The 15,966-nt window shown below is 31.0% G+C and overlaps 1 protein-coding gene across 1 annotated transcript in view; it reads right to left on the bottom strand.

Moving 5' to 3' along the window:
* LOC134710624 (endoprotease aex-5-like) overlaps positions 1-15,966 on the bottom strand; it is a 70,352-nt gene that overhangs the window by 28,315 nt on the left and 26,071 nt on the right. The window contains exons 3-7 of the mRNA XM_063571006.1: positions 12,740-12,856; positions 10,306-10,386; positions 8,314-8,442; positions 7,526-7,590; positions 2,200-2,288 (exon numbers count right to left, since the gene is read on the bottom strand). Of these exons, the coding sequence (XP_063427076.1) occupies positions 2,200-2,288; positions 7,526-7,590; positions 8,314-8,442; positions 10,306-10,386; positions 12,740-12,856 (481 nt within the window). The remainder of the gene's footprint in view (positions 1-2,199; positions 2,289-7,525; positions 7,591-8,313; positions 8,443-10,305; positions 10,387-12,739; positions 12,857-15,966) is intronic.

Genomic DNA, 15,966 nt, shown 5'->3' with positions numbered 1-15,966 from the left:
TTGTGTCGTCTGTGATAAATACTCATAAAAATGGATCTTTTGAAACATACAACAAGACATGTTAATACTACACAAGTAAGCCGCCTACCAAAACCAATAACAACAACCATAATAAGGAAGAAACTACTTGACGTTAAAAAGGGGCTAAGATGAACATTAAATCTGTAATTTTGCATTTCGTTTGCTGTATTTTTGAACTTGTCTTTTCTTATTTGAACTGAAACTGATGTATATTTTGCATATCATCAAACAAAATTAAAGAGGCATATTTTTGTGTAAAATAAGATTGACGACAATATCGACTGAATAAATAAGACAGAGATTAAAAGCATGAACAAGTAGGCGAACAGACTGACAAACAGTTGGAAGTTTCGTCTCACTCACCATAACTATATGAAGGCAACGGTAGTATACTGATGTTCAAAAGTCATAAATTCATGAGAAAACTGAAGTCAAACGAGGAAAACACATCAATTTCATTTAAAGAGAAACACAAAGAAACAACAGGACCACCGAAGGGCAACAACAAAATCACATCAATACACACAGAAACGATTTTTTTTTTAGAAAAACTGCCATAATTTTGATTTGATACAGGATATTTTAAAAATAAAAAGAGAGTTGGACCTGGTTTAACGACTAGCCACACCTCCCACTATAAGACAATGTTAACAAATATTGCTAAAATGACAGCACTACATGACATGAATACAGATCAAATAAACACAAGAACAAACACCACAGGGTATCAAAAACAGTAAAGCTCTTACATAAATAACATGTAATCTACCCGCTTTGGAAAACATGCATATACAAATAGTGCAAGTTTTCTCTGCAAGGAATTTTCAAATTCATTACTTTTTTGGAACACTGGATAAATTGCTGGTTTGAGAAACAACTATATTTACAAAGTGCAACCTTTATAGTAAAATAGAAATCCGACTGTTATGCGCACATCATCAGCAATATTTTGAAATCCAGTCTCCTTTCCTATTTGATGACATCTTATTTACGTATGTATCTCCTAACGAGCACCATGACGGTTGCAACTAGATAGCAAAACGTATTCTCCTCAACACTTCTAAAAGCTTTTATATATTTGATCTTTAAAGATCACAGCATTTTATCATTTCGAATTTGCAAGTTTGATAAGTATTTCTCCATAATGTTGAAAGAAACACGCAATAACTAGACTGGCTAGATACATTATGATCACAAAAAAACGTTAATAAGCGTTGACATCGCAATTCATTATTTCACTTTTCATCAAAATAACAGTGTATGTATCAATAGTAGAATGAATAATATTGGATATTCATCCATGACATAAAATCAGTCATCTTCGCTAGCCAAGGGTTACGATCCACTTCCGCTCTCTTCGCCCTTGGCGGATTGAGATCAAATTTCGGAGACACAAGTTAAGGATTTGTATTGGTTGCAGTCAAAACTCGCTGCAACCAATCAAAAAGCACATATAACATGCGTAAATGTGGAAAGTGTTTGTAAACAATTACCACGTATTTATTGTGCAACAAGTATTTACATCCCTGAAAATACGACTATTTAGTGACAACTTGAAAGTTTTCAATCAACCAATAGAAGTGCCTGTGTATGTTTCATGCACAAATTTATGAATTTTGACGTTTATTTTCATTTCCGGCTTTACCTAGTGTGTAGAATATAGACGCTACCGTGTTTTTACCTGCAAATTGAAGAGTTCAAGTGCTACTATTGGTCAATAATAATGTATTCGGAATGGGCGTGATTGTTATCTTCCGATAGATGGCGCAACATTGTTATCACAAATGTTGACTCAATCCGCCAAGGGTGAAGAGAGCAGGAGTGGATCGTAACTCTTGGCTAGAGAAGATGAACATCAGTACATGCACACCAACAAAAAACAAGCAAAAAGCAAAAGTTTAGCACTATCATTGATGTTCTTCATCTCAAAGTCACAGTCACATAACCTGCAGCACGGTCCAAGCAAAAGTCTCACCTCAATAAGAATAAATGGTCGTTCTGACCATTATATATTGGCTCTATCTCAAAAGTGTTTTAACTATTTATGATTTAAACCCAAATTGCAGTGGTTTATCATTTTATTACAATATTTCACAATATATCGTCTAAATAGTTTCCTTATCTGTCTAGGGCAATATTTGTTGAACTTGATATTATAACCTGCATTGTTATACTCACCTATGAGGGTGGAACTAAATGCGACACCAACTACACAAAGGTTGTTATCTTTCACGGCTGCAATCAATCCACTTACTTGTGTACCATGACTAAAAAAGAATATATCATAACTTGTGTGTCATAACTATAATAGTATATGTCATGATAACTTGTGTACCATTACTGAAATATGATATGTCATGATAACTTGTGTACCATGACTGAAATAATATTTGTCATGATAATTTGTGAACCATGACTGAAATATAATATGACATGATATCTTGTATGTCATGATAAAAAAGGGAAGAAAGATACCAGAGAAACAGTCAAACTCCCAAATCGAAAATAAACTGACAACGCCTTGGCTTAAAATGAAAAGGACAAACAGACAAACAATAGTACACATGACACACATGAAAACTGCTGTACCATGACTGGTAAGTACCGATTATCAGGTTATCTACATGTTGATATCGTAAAATATCAGCTGCGAGACATAATATGAAGCTTTTTGTCGAGTGAGCATGGCGAACGAGATCAAAAAGCCTTCATATAATGTCAAGCAGCTGATATTTTATAATATCAATATGCAGATAATCTGATAATCGATTTATCGGGCTATATTTGCGTATTTCGGAAGTGTTTTCTTTGTTTCACCAGCACACAAAAGATGACTTGATAAGTTCGGGTCAAAGTTATTAACGTCGTTTCAAACATTATGACGTCGCTGATATGTCCGGGTCAAAGTTATTAAGGCTGGGTCAACGTATTTGACGTCACAAAGACATGATACGGAATAATATTAAGAGCTAAACAGAGTGATATAGACAGTGGGACGACCGATAATATAATATAGCATGACAACTGTTGTACCATGACTTAAATTTAATATGTCATAACGTATGCATAATGATTGATATATAATATATTATAACTTGTGTACCATGTTTGAAAATATAATATGTCATAATAGATTGTGTACCATGACTAAATTGTAATATGTTGTAACGTATGTAAAATGACTGAAAATATAATATATTATTATAACCAGTGTACCATGACTGAAATATAATAGACATGATAACTTGTGTACAATGACTGTAATATAATATATTATGATTCCTTGTGTATCATGACTGAAATATGATTATACTTTGTTTGTGCTTTGGTACATTTTTGTTTCTTTTTGTGTATTTCATTTTTTTTTTTTTTTATCTTTGTTGACATATTTGTTTGGTTTATAATGATAAAGACTATAACACTATCTTGTCTGCTGTATAACAATTTGTTAATTTTATAAAAATGAGAATGCAAATGTCAGTTTGTTCTGTTCAGAATAATGGCATTATTCGCGACTCTCATGCAAGGGAGAGATTCCGTTTGCTACAAAACCAGGTGCAATCAACCGTTCTTAGATATGAAAATTCCAATACCAAGTCAGGAAAATAAAGGTTGTTTTTCTTATCATTTGAACCTTTTCCTACAATACGTTCAATTTAAAATTTTCCATCGAAGTTTTGTATTGTAGCTTTTTCATTAAATAATATTGCAAATCTAGATTTGGTGTATTGTTTTTGATAATTGTATACATAACATATAGTTTCACTTGACTTTTGTTTACCTAAATGACAGGTTTGTATTCCTATCGAGTTGTTGAACGTTAATAATGGCATTTACAGCTACTTCCTCTAAACCAATATCGAATCTTCAATAACATTACCTAACATCTATAGTAATATCGTAATACAAAAATCAGGCCTGGGGCTTCATTGCGTAACACTGACAGAAAATTAATTAAACAATATGAACCAGTCTATGCATATATGTAAAATAAAGGGCTGCGCTTTAGCGCATAATACGCCCGTTGCTCTTTTAACTTGACTTTTTGCTTTAAATGAATTTATAGGATCAACTAGAAATAGTGTGAGCCCTGTCAAATCCCCCCCCCCCCCCCCATAATAAATAAAACTATAGTTGATGTAAAATCGGATATTTATACAAATCAAAAGGGATGTTACATTAATATATTCACCAAAGTTTCACCAAAGTTGCATAAAATCCCCTTTTTTTTAAGAATAAAAACTCATTACTTAAGAAAACGTAAAAATCTAAAATTTATAAAAATGGAAAGGGAGCTTATGTCAATAGATATAAACAATTTATAAAAGTTGCATAAAATTTTTTGAAAGTGTTAGTTATTGTCCCAAAATTGGAAAATCCCCCCTTTTTTAAGCATAAAAATTCATAACACGGAAATGTTAAATCTGAAATTTATAAAAATTGAAAGGGAGCTTATATCAATAGATATAAACAATTCACCAAAGTTTCATGGACATTGGTGAAAGCCTTTTTGAGTTATTGTCCGAAGTGTTAAAAATCCTCCTTTTTTTATGAATAAAGCCCCATAAATCAAAAACTTAAAATCTGAAATTTATAAAAATTGAAAGGGAGCTTACATCAATAGATATAAACAATTCACCAAAGTTTAATGGACATTAATGAAAGCCTTTTTGAGTTATTGTCCGAAGTGTTGAAAATCACCCCTTTTTTATGAATAAAGCCCCATAAATCCATATCTTAAAATCTGAAATTAAAACAAAAAACGAAAGGGAGCTTACGTCGAAAGATATAAACAATTCACTTAAGTTTCATGGAAATTGGTGAAAGTGTTTTTGAGTTATCGTCCGAAGTGTTGAAAATCACCCTTTTTATGAATAAAGCCCCATAAATCCAAAACTTAAAATCTTAAATTAAAAAAAAAAACGAAAGGGAGCTTACGTCAATAGATATAAACAATTCACTTAAGTTTCATGAAAATTGGTGAAAGTGTTTTTGAGTTATTGTCCGAAGTGTGGACCACGGACGGACGGACAGACGGACGAACGAACAACGGTATACCATAATACGTCCCGTCTAAAAGACGGGCGTATAAAAACGAAATAAATACGGAATTCTAAAAAATGTGCATAATCATTGATTGCGTTTTTGTGATCTATAGATAAAGTCATTCTTAGAGACCGTTACTTTTCCTTATACCATACACACTTGATGACTCCACCCTTTTACAACTGTGTTTTAAAGGATTTTGCTCAGTTATTTCAAACTGTCTGAGGCCTCTTGTCTCTCTGGTCTCTTGGTGATATTCACTACGGAAGCAGTGGGGATACGTTTTTTGGGGCATTTTTGTTTGGTTTTAAAGTCGTTATGATTATGGCTAATGTACTTCTATTATTAACATGTTTGCCTATTATGTCTGATTGTTGGTTCACACATTGTCGTCATTGTAATGGAATTTTTACCAATGATATATTTTGCTACCTATAAAAGCAGGTTCAAATTAATCTATCATTTTCACCTTAAGATAATACTTGTACCTAGTTAGGAATATGACAGTTGTTATACGTTCGTTTAATGTATTTGATGTTTGAAAATTGTCATTTCCTTAGATACTTTCCGTCGGAATTTGATATTTTTGTTTTCCAACTTTTTACAATGCTGACATCAATGCAATTGAAGATGGCAACAGTTTGAATCATTTAACCAATCGTTTGTTTCCTCTGTTTTCGTATGATACAAATACACCAAAATGACTGAATATAAACTAGCTTGTTAATGAAGTTAAGTATGTTCTAAGATATTGCCCTTAATTAATGGTTCAACACCATATGACAATCTTCAAACCAAACATAATGAATATCTGTTTTGCAAAACTGAATATGTCATCCCCTCCACTATCCTTCCCGATTCCAAATTTAGGTACTGCAAATATTCAACCCACATCATACTGATTTCAATCAGATTCATGATTTGTCAAGAAGGTTAACACTACATTTACTCTAATGCAATCAATCGCCTTTTGACCCTTTACATTTTAGCAACCTGCATTTTGTAATTGCCTGATTCACGTTCACCAAGAAAAATTTTGAAAATCATTAGTGTTCGCACCGGGTCATTTCGCAAAAATTTTAGTTATCAGTAGTTATTATGCATAACCTTGGGGACATAAAAGTTTTTAAAGTTAAATATATTAAAATAAACAGGAAGATGAGGTATAATGTTAAATGCCTTTGATGAGGACTAGCGATAATTGTAATTGTTACCAATAAATCACTGTATATGTTGTTCTTTTTCATTTATCTTGTTACAATTGGTATTGGTTTTTTTAAGTTTAATTTTGGATGCAACACACATTCTGATTGTTTGAAAGTGTGTATCTAACCTAGCTCATCGACATGATAGTAATAAATATAAGGAATAACTAAAGTTTATTTTTCTGTAAAATCGAATTACCCTATAAAAAAGGGGTGCACACTTTTATATAACCTGTTCAATGGGTTATTCATCATTTCGTTGTGACTTTATTTTGTATGTATTTTTCATAGACAGAAAAAAATATAACAGTCACTGCTGATTTTCATATTATCGACTTTTGACCCGGATTTTTATATTTTTTACCAGGTTACCTACTCTGTAGTAGGATATTCTGGTACTCGATTAATTGCGATCAACCAAAAGAAGTAAAGTCAAATATATAATCGGTTCAGTTTGGGGGATAAGTAAACTTTTTTCCGATGACTATGATGACTTAGTTATGCATAAATTTTCCTCAAAGTAAACCGATTAAAATAAGATTTTTTTTAAATTTGCGCCACTCTTGCTTGACTATTAACAAGGAATTCATACCACAGAGAAGGTTACCCTGTCGAAAAAATATAAATTCCGGAGTTAAAAGTTAGCAATATGAAAATGGTCTTTTGAATGATAAAATATACGGCTCATTTAAAGTCACCCAGACATACAAATAAACTCATTATAGATACCAGGATTTAATTTTATGTTTACGCCAGACGCTCGTTTAGTCTACAACAGATTCATCAGTGAAGCTCGATTCATAAAAAAATCATAAGTTCTAACTGTACGAAGATGAAGAGCATGAAGGACAAAAATTCCAAGATTTTGACAAATACCGCTTTGGTAATATATTCCTGAGTTAGAAACGTCTAAGTATTTCCATCAATCAAAAGTTTTGTAAACAGTTAATTTCTAAAAATGACCATATCAATGATAAATTATGACAGCAGAGGCGTTGCTACCCTCGGGGAATTGAAACTCCTAACACAGTAGCATCGACCCAGTGGTTGTAAATAAACTCATCATAGATAGCAGGATTACATTTTGTGTTAACGCCAGACAGTCGAATCAAATGATGTTGTAGTTATCTGCAGTTTCATAAACTTTCAACAGAGTACTGTGACATCAAATATAAAAATTGATACTTTATCAAATTGGTATATCCAACGAGGCCTTTTGAATATTGTTAAGTAGAAAAAAACCTCATTCTTACCTGGAGCTTGAATCTGGAAATGGATCATCATCAATCCAATAAATGTCTATGTCATTAACAGTGTCCTGAAACACAAATGTATTCATTAATGAATATAAGAGGCTGAGGTTATAAATCTCCAAATAATATCGAATATATCTGAGAAAACATGAACCCTCACAAAGAGGGACAAAAGATACCAGAGGGACATTCAAACTCATCAATCAGAAATAAAATGACAACGCCATTGCTAAAAATGAAAAAGTCACCAAATGTTTAACTATTTAGTGATCGAACATAGAAAAAAACAATTTTGCTTACTCCGTTGATTTTTTTTTGGTCTCAAGAAGTTTCTGTTTAGAGTGTCGAATCATTGCTGGTATTTCTTTTTAAAAAGCAATACACTTATAACATCTTGCATGTTTCGGCTAATAATTTTCGAAAAGCCTTGACTATATATATACTGAGGATAAAATATATTAATTATATATATACTTATTAGTAATTACAAGTATGTTGTATACGTAATAGCATAACTGATAACAATCGTTTTGTATCACCCATCAAATCCTGTTTATATTATGACCCTTTTCAACGCACACCATGTATCAGATCTCGACCAAAATATATTGCATTATATCGCAAATGTTTGCGTTATATCGCGTTATATCGCAAATGTTTGCGTTATATCGCAAATGGTTTGCGTAAGGAAAAAATATTAAAAAAAGTATTATTTTCATTTTGTAGACCTTGTTATATTTATATTATTTTATTATTAATAAATTGCATATCTGATACTTGATACTTACAACATTTGCAGCAAGATCAGGATGGTCTGTTTGTAATCCATCGTCCAATACTGCAATGACGATACCAGAACCAGTGTAACCTGCTGACCAGGCGCTTTCAACTTTCATTGATGGGGTAACATCACCATTCTGAAAATGAAAATAGCGATTCTCATTTCTTTATTTTGTTGTGCATTTTACAATTGAAATTCTTTTTTTATATGATTTTCCTTAAGATAATAACGGTATAATGTTACAAGGGTTCATCAATAAATCATTAGATAAAGATACAATTATAAAGATGAACGTCAAGAGATTAAAATGCTCACTTGAATCTTTGTGCCAGGTGAGCTTATTTAACAATTAACCCTAAAAGCAAAAATAATACAAGAAAACAGAAAATTAAAGACCACTTGATGTTTATATCCTTATAAAAGAAGATGTGATATTATAGCTAATGAGAAATCTCTCAACAAGTATCAACTGACACAAAAATTAAGAGCTATGTACGAACAGCCTTCAACAATGAGCAACGCTCATGCCGTAAACGTTCATCACAGTTTTGAAAAAAAACTGACAAAAAACTTACATGACTTGCAAACATTCCATTATGTTTGATTCTTCAATACTTCGTATTCCGCGAGATATAGTGACATTTTGCTTTTGTTACAGTATTTCTAAAGAATGTTTAAACATCAGGATGATTATTGTCGATAAACGACTGCAAACTAGTTAATCACCAAGCTTGTCATTAAAAATAAAAGATGTGAGAATATAAGATAAAGATAGAGGAAGACATGGTATGAGTGACAATGTGACAATGAGACTTTTAAGCCCAAATACGTAAACGAAAAACTATTATATATAAAAGCAAGGTCTTTAACACAATCGCCTGAGCTCACACCGGACAGTTAAAAGGGCACAAAAAAGAATATTAGTGTAAAAGCATTTTGATTGAGAAATCAAGAGTCTTAGCTATATAAAAAACGAGAAACACTTATGAACCACATCAACAAACGACAACTACTTAACACCAGATTCATAACTAACATAAGACTGAACGAATAAATTCAATCTATGAGATTATGTAAAAAATCAATAAAAAACATTTTTAATAAATAACGACAACAGTAGTATACCTCTGTGAGATGTTAAATAATCCGTCACTTTGAACAAAACATTGTCGCCTAATAGAATAGTATGTAAAGGTATAACGGAAATAAATTGGTTGTAAGGTAAACAGCATAAATAGAGAACGGAAATATTGTTTTTGTTTATAGTACGAGACAAAAAAGTAAAAATGTATAGTCATTTTAAACACTATTAAAGCTGGTATATATTGAAAATAGAGAGACGAGATATAACCCTAAATAAGTAATTATTAAATAACAAAAAAAAACATTAAAATTGTATCAAAACACGATAATACGATTTGAGAGTACTCGCAACTTCAGAGAGCTAGTTAAAAACCCAAAGATATGAACGTTTCTCACAAATTATAAAATATATACATTTAAAGAGAGATAATCAGGTTAAATAAAATTACAAATCACAAAAGCAAAATAGCACGGAAACATAAATAGGTCAGACTTACCCAAATATATTCTGATTTATGAATTGAGCTGCACCTTTCTCGAAAATTAGGATAGGAGTTATGCTTTATACCAAATTTTTCGTTAATTAATTTCATTGTCTATTAACCTAAATGACAATGTTCTTATTTAGCAAGAAATTATATAAAAGTATATATATATTCCTCAATGCAAATGCATTGTCTCATTATTCAAATTTGATAGATATCCAATTTGGTTCTAAATTAAAATCAGAGAAATCCTATTTACAGTCTACATGGTACCAAGTTCGAATACGATAATATTTATATATGATATTGCATTGAATATTTGGCCTTTGTACTTTTCCCGTAAGACATAGTTGAAAAGCTTGTATCTCTGAAATTTAATATTAGTTGTAAACAAATAATTTGCCTGTGACATTTTTTATTGACGAACCTACCAAATGCCAAAGATTATTCCATTCTGTATCCAAAGTTCTTGTTACTCTGACATGTCCTTTTTCTTGTTGAACCCATTTAATCTACAATTAAATATAAAATTAACGTTAAAATACGAATGTAATCATTTCGTTTAATACATTGAACACATCAATATCAGCATTAATCAAATTTCTTCGTATAATCAAGATTTCATTCAAACTCTCTGTGCTTTGGAATCAAATGGTACTATTTTTTCGCCGATTAGTTAATATTGTTCTGATAATGCTTTACACTGATTTCAAAATTTGATTGAAATACAAACCATGTGTCTTACCCCAAATTTATGAAAATGCCGCTATCTATTAACATGTCGGTCTGAATTTCTGTTTTTAAAAAAAATTTGAGAGTATCTGGTCTTGTTCAAAAGATACACACCTTCAAAAAATTTCAATGCTAATAAATTTCTGAGCATTTCAATTAACGTGTAAGGAAAGTGTAATCAGATTAAGAATCATCAATTAAAAAAAATAACGTTATGCTATACATATAATTCCCTTAAGATTCATTGTATATTTTATACCTGAACGTAGAGTCCAGCATAACATCCAATAAATTAAAAGAAACGCGAGATGATTGTAACGGATCTTATACTAACGTAACAAGAATGAAAATTCACAGTTACAAGAAGTAATATTCTTAGTAATTAAAACAGGAACGGAAATTTAAAGTAAAACCATTCAAACGGGAAAACCAACGGTCTAATCTATATAAACAAAACGAGAAACGAGAAACACGTATATATTACATAAACAAACGACAATTACTGTACATCTGATTGCCTTTAAACATATAAATTTAATTGTTAATAATTTTTTCTCGTCTTAAATATCATTAAGTGAAATCTAAATGAAAATATCATTTAAATGCTTATTTAATCATTTGTTTGCTTCATTTGCCCATAATGTTAGAGAAATAATGTGAATAGCTTTAGGTTTCTAGTTGAACTAATTTTGTCTATTATCTATTATAATTTGTAAAATATTAACCCCCACATTGAAGCTTTAAATAGTATAAAAAAAACAACAACAGAGCATGACATCTTCATTAATTTATTTCGTGCTATATTATCCATATATCCTGTATTAAAGAGACCATGGTATACACTTTTCATCTCATTAAGTATAATATTACATGGTCATGTGATATGTAGAGATATAATTAAGAAATGTAGGTACATGGTAAATGAAATTAAATTTTGTCAAAAAACATGGGAGAATCCACCGGCGTAATTCTTTTAATCAAGAATTTAACTCATTGATCTACAGGTGTATTGAATAACATAGGAACACAACTCGCTGATTTGAGTCGTAGGGTTCTAATGATCTTGTTTTTGTTCAGAAACGTTTCAATTTCAAAAACAAATTATTAGTATGATTAATAGGATTGAACACATTTTTCTGGAGGTTATTACAAATGTAAGCATATAGTAATGACAGCTTACAATTAGACCCGTACTAGAAAGGCGTCTTCTTGATTCCGAGGAAGTTAAAATAATTACGTAAAAAGTGCGACAACTTTTATTTTTCATTTGTTTTTGTTTGAGACAAATTGTGAAACACAGAGAAAAGTTTTACAACTCACTGTTTCGTATAATTTCAAACACTATTCAATATTGTCACGTAAATAGCAATTTAGTTGAAGGCTTTTTTTTGTTCTTCATATTCATGGCCCACCTATAAAAACTGTTCGCCTCGAATAAGCCTAAATACTGTGCTTAAAAGTGGCATTAAAACACCAAAAAAAAACAAAAAAAACATCAAATCATATTCACGGCAATATCCTCTATGCGTCCATACTGTTGAATAAAAGATATTTGATTTAGTAATATATTATCAAATAAGAAAATCATTTCGATTTTCAAATTGAATCGCAATTCCACTATTTTACAACCAGCATGCCTTTAAAATGTCTTGCCACCATCTAAATGTATAATCTGCATTGCACCGTACGATTTCAATTTCAAAGAAGCAATCTTGTTTTTGTGTTTGAAGTCAATGAATATCCATAGGGCTTATTATTTGATCTTATGCAAATGAGTATCAACTTTGATTCATTATAGCTGTGAAACACTAACATTCGTGAATTATAATAGCTGTCTTTCATTAATAGCTGTAAACTGCAATAATCAGAGATGTGAATTAATTATAGCTGGTAAATATTTTAGAGCTCTAACAAATGTCAGTACAGTTAGTCAAGATAATTAATAATTATGTTAAGGGGTACAAGCTTTCGAACCGCATCATCATGGGTGTTAAATGTAAGCATGTGATAAGGAAATAACAGCACTATAATACATCAATCGACAATCTGAGGGTTAAATCGCTAGTCTCCTTTTTTCCGAAGGTACGAAATCAGCCGAGTTTGGACGAATATATAATACATTAATAGTCTTACCCCTTGACTTCGTCTCAATAGATTTACACCAGTGTCTTCTCTGAGAGTGCTTAGTTTTTCCTTTCTTGTTGTCTGTCGGATTTGTGCTTTGATATATACTTCTTGTCCTATCCGAAACTGAAATAAATTGGAAAAAAGGGTGAACAGTGAATGTCATTTTATATTCGTCCGTTCTGAAGTAATATCAATGTCGTATTACATTTGAGACAAACCAGATCTCAAAGTCACTGGAATTTTAAGCGACTGTTATACAAGTGAGAGGTTAAGTGCTGCTTCTAAACCAGGAATATGACAACTGTTGTCCATTCGCTTGATGTGTTTTACCATTTGATTTTGAAATTTGATTAGTTTTAAATTTTCCTCGGAGTTCAGTACTTTAATAAATTGTGATTTAACTTGGTTATCTGGTACAAGGAATTCAAAGCTTATATTCATCAAACAGTAAAGATACATACAACGGTAATTTTCTTCAGATTAAAACATATGTCGGGTATTACACTTTTTTTAACAGTTTTGCAATTAATTTCGTGGATACTTATACCGGTTATATATAAGTATAAAAACTTGACTTCCTTTACGATAATGACTATATATTTTTTTCTTTGATCTTGTCAAATTTGAAATAAATCATGATTTAAGATAAGAAAAATCGAGTGAAAGTACAAGGTAATTAACCACACAGTCAATTAAATAAAAATAATTTCTGCATCAAAAAATCAAAAAAGTACTTTTGGATAGATGCCAATTATCACAATTTGTTTTTTCATTGGTTTCTAATGAAAAGGTATTACGGCTATCGTTTCTTTTCATAGCTCTCTATTTTAGTTTTCGAGGTAGTTTGAATGATCTGCAAAAGTACAGAAGTAACACGGGAATCTCATAATAAAAAGGGCAAATGAAAAATTGAGAATTGAAATAGGGAATGTGTCAAAGAGACAACCACTCGACCAAAGATCAATCATTATCCGAAGGCCACCAATGGGTCTTTGGTACAACGAGAAACACCCGCAACCGAATATGTACTTCAGCTGGCTTCTTAACAAATTAAAATTGTATACTAGTTTTGTGATATTGGACGTCATACTAAACTCAACATGTATCGCGTCGCACAAAGATTTGAAAATAACATTAACATGTATGTAAACGCAGTAAGATTTGATAATCATATCAACATGTTTTGTCCAGACGTAGTTAAATTTGATAATAACATCATCATTGTGTTTCTAAACATAGTAAGATTTTAAAACAACAGACACCGGGGAAGGGTGAGGTTCTACACTGACCTACTTTGGTTTTTTTTATTCTGCAACTAATTTCAAACTTATTTTCATCCTGAAACCTTTAATATACATGCATGCAAGCCTTAGAGCAATAAGTCTATGTTTTGGAATTATAACTTGTTAAGAAAAACAGTACAGCAGTTCATTAAAACAGCAATATGAAATACATTTGATGACTAAAACCAAGAACAGTAAACATCTTCTAAAAGTGTGACTATTTTTAAAAGAGTTATTCGTTTTTAAATAAGAGAACCGACAAAATAATTATGTACAAGTATTACTTCTAATCATAACACTATATATTATTATATTGATTTAAATTTATTTAAAGAAGGTAGACAGTATATCTTACGCAAATTTAGTTAAAGTAGTTGGTGATATCTAGAAAACCGTATTACTCACACAACTATAGTTAAAAATAGTTTGGGTTATCTAAAAAACCGTAAAAGCTACACAGCTTTAGTTACAATAGTTGGGGATGTCTAGCAAAAAGGCTTAACTTACAAAATTTAGATCAAATAGTTAGGGATGTCTAGAAAACCACATAAGTTACACAGCTTTAGTTAAAATAGTTGTCTAGAAAACAGTATCACTTACACAACTTTAGTTTAAATAGTTTGGGTTATCTAGTTAACCGAAAAATTTTGGAACCTAAGTTAAAGTAGTTGCAGATATCTAGAAAAAGTCAATCTTACAATTCTTTAGTTATAGTAGTTGGGGATATCTAGAAAACCGTATAAATTACATAACTTTTACGAGGTACAAAATGAAGTTTGGGATATCTTGAAATCAGTATAACTACGAAACTTTATTACAGTCGTTCAGGATACTTATAAAACTGTATAACGTATACAACTTTAGCTAAAGTAGCTGGGGATATCTAGAAAACCGTATTATTTGCACAACTCGAGTTGAATTAGTTAGGGATATCTAGGGTAAACAAACGTATTACTAACACAACTCTAGTTAACGTAGTTTGTCATGTCTGGAAATCAGTATAACTTATGCAATTGTAGTTAAAATAGTTGGGAATATCTAGAATAACGTATAACTTATGTCAATTTGGTGATAGCAATAAAGAATATCTGAAAGACAAGCTATCTTTAAAAATTGAAAAAAAGCTTGAGCTTATGCGCTTCAAACAAAATGAACTTCAGGCAACGCTTTTACAACCATGCGCTTCAAACAAAATGTACTTCAGTCAACGCTTTTACACCCATGCGCTTCAAACAAAATGTACTTCAGTCAACGCTTTTACACCCATGCGCTTCAAACAAAATGTACTTCAGTCAACGCTTTTACACCCATGCGCTTCAAACAAAATGTACTTCAGTCAACGCTTTTACACCCAATTAAGTTACAAAAGAAGCATTCAATTCTTAAATGGTATGATTCTAAGCTAGGCATCGATCATTTATTCTTTGTGTGGGTCGTTTGATATTTTGTCCTTTTTTAACCTCGGGAAGGAAATTAATCAAAAACTTTTTTTTTTCAAGATCATTTTTAGGAAAAAAATGACGTTTTTTAAAAGTATTATTGATTCTAATTTAAAATGTTTTTTATTTTAACTCTAAATTTTTCAAACAATTAAAAATCAAATAATGTATCGAAAATAAGCATGCTTCCCACTCTCGCAACAAAAGTAGAAGAATAAAATTAAATTTGGATTACCAAAAAATCAAAATCAGTTATAGTATGTGAATGTAGCTATCCAAAAACCCTTTGTTTCATTTAATTTTGATTCCAACAATTTGAACAATATGTTAATTCTTGGCAGATTTGTCCTTAAATTGTTTTGTCTAGCCTTCAACTTTTGTATACAAAAAATCCTGTTTATCCGTATTTTGCTCATAAATAGACTAAATTTTTTCTGCCAGTTAACATAAAATTTTCTCCGTTAAAATTTGTAATTACTTTCTTAAACTATCACAGATTTGCACAGGAGAT

The sequence above is a fragment of the Mytilus trossulus genome, chromosome 3, assembly GCF_036588685.1.
Source record: "Mytilus trossulus isolate FHL-02 chromosome 3, PNRI_Mtr1.1.1.hap1, whole genome shotgun sequence".
NCBI classification, from domain to species: Eukaryota; Metazoa; Mollusca; class Bivalvia; order Mytilida; family Mytilidae; genus Mytilus; species Mytilus trossulus.
Note: the sequence above shows the minus strand (reverse complement) of the source record. Positions and strands in the feature narration are given on the sequence as shown.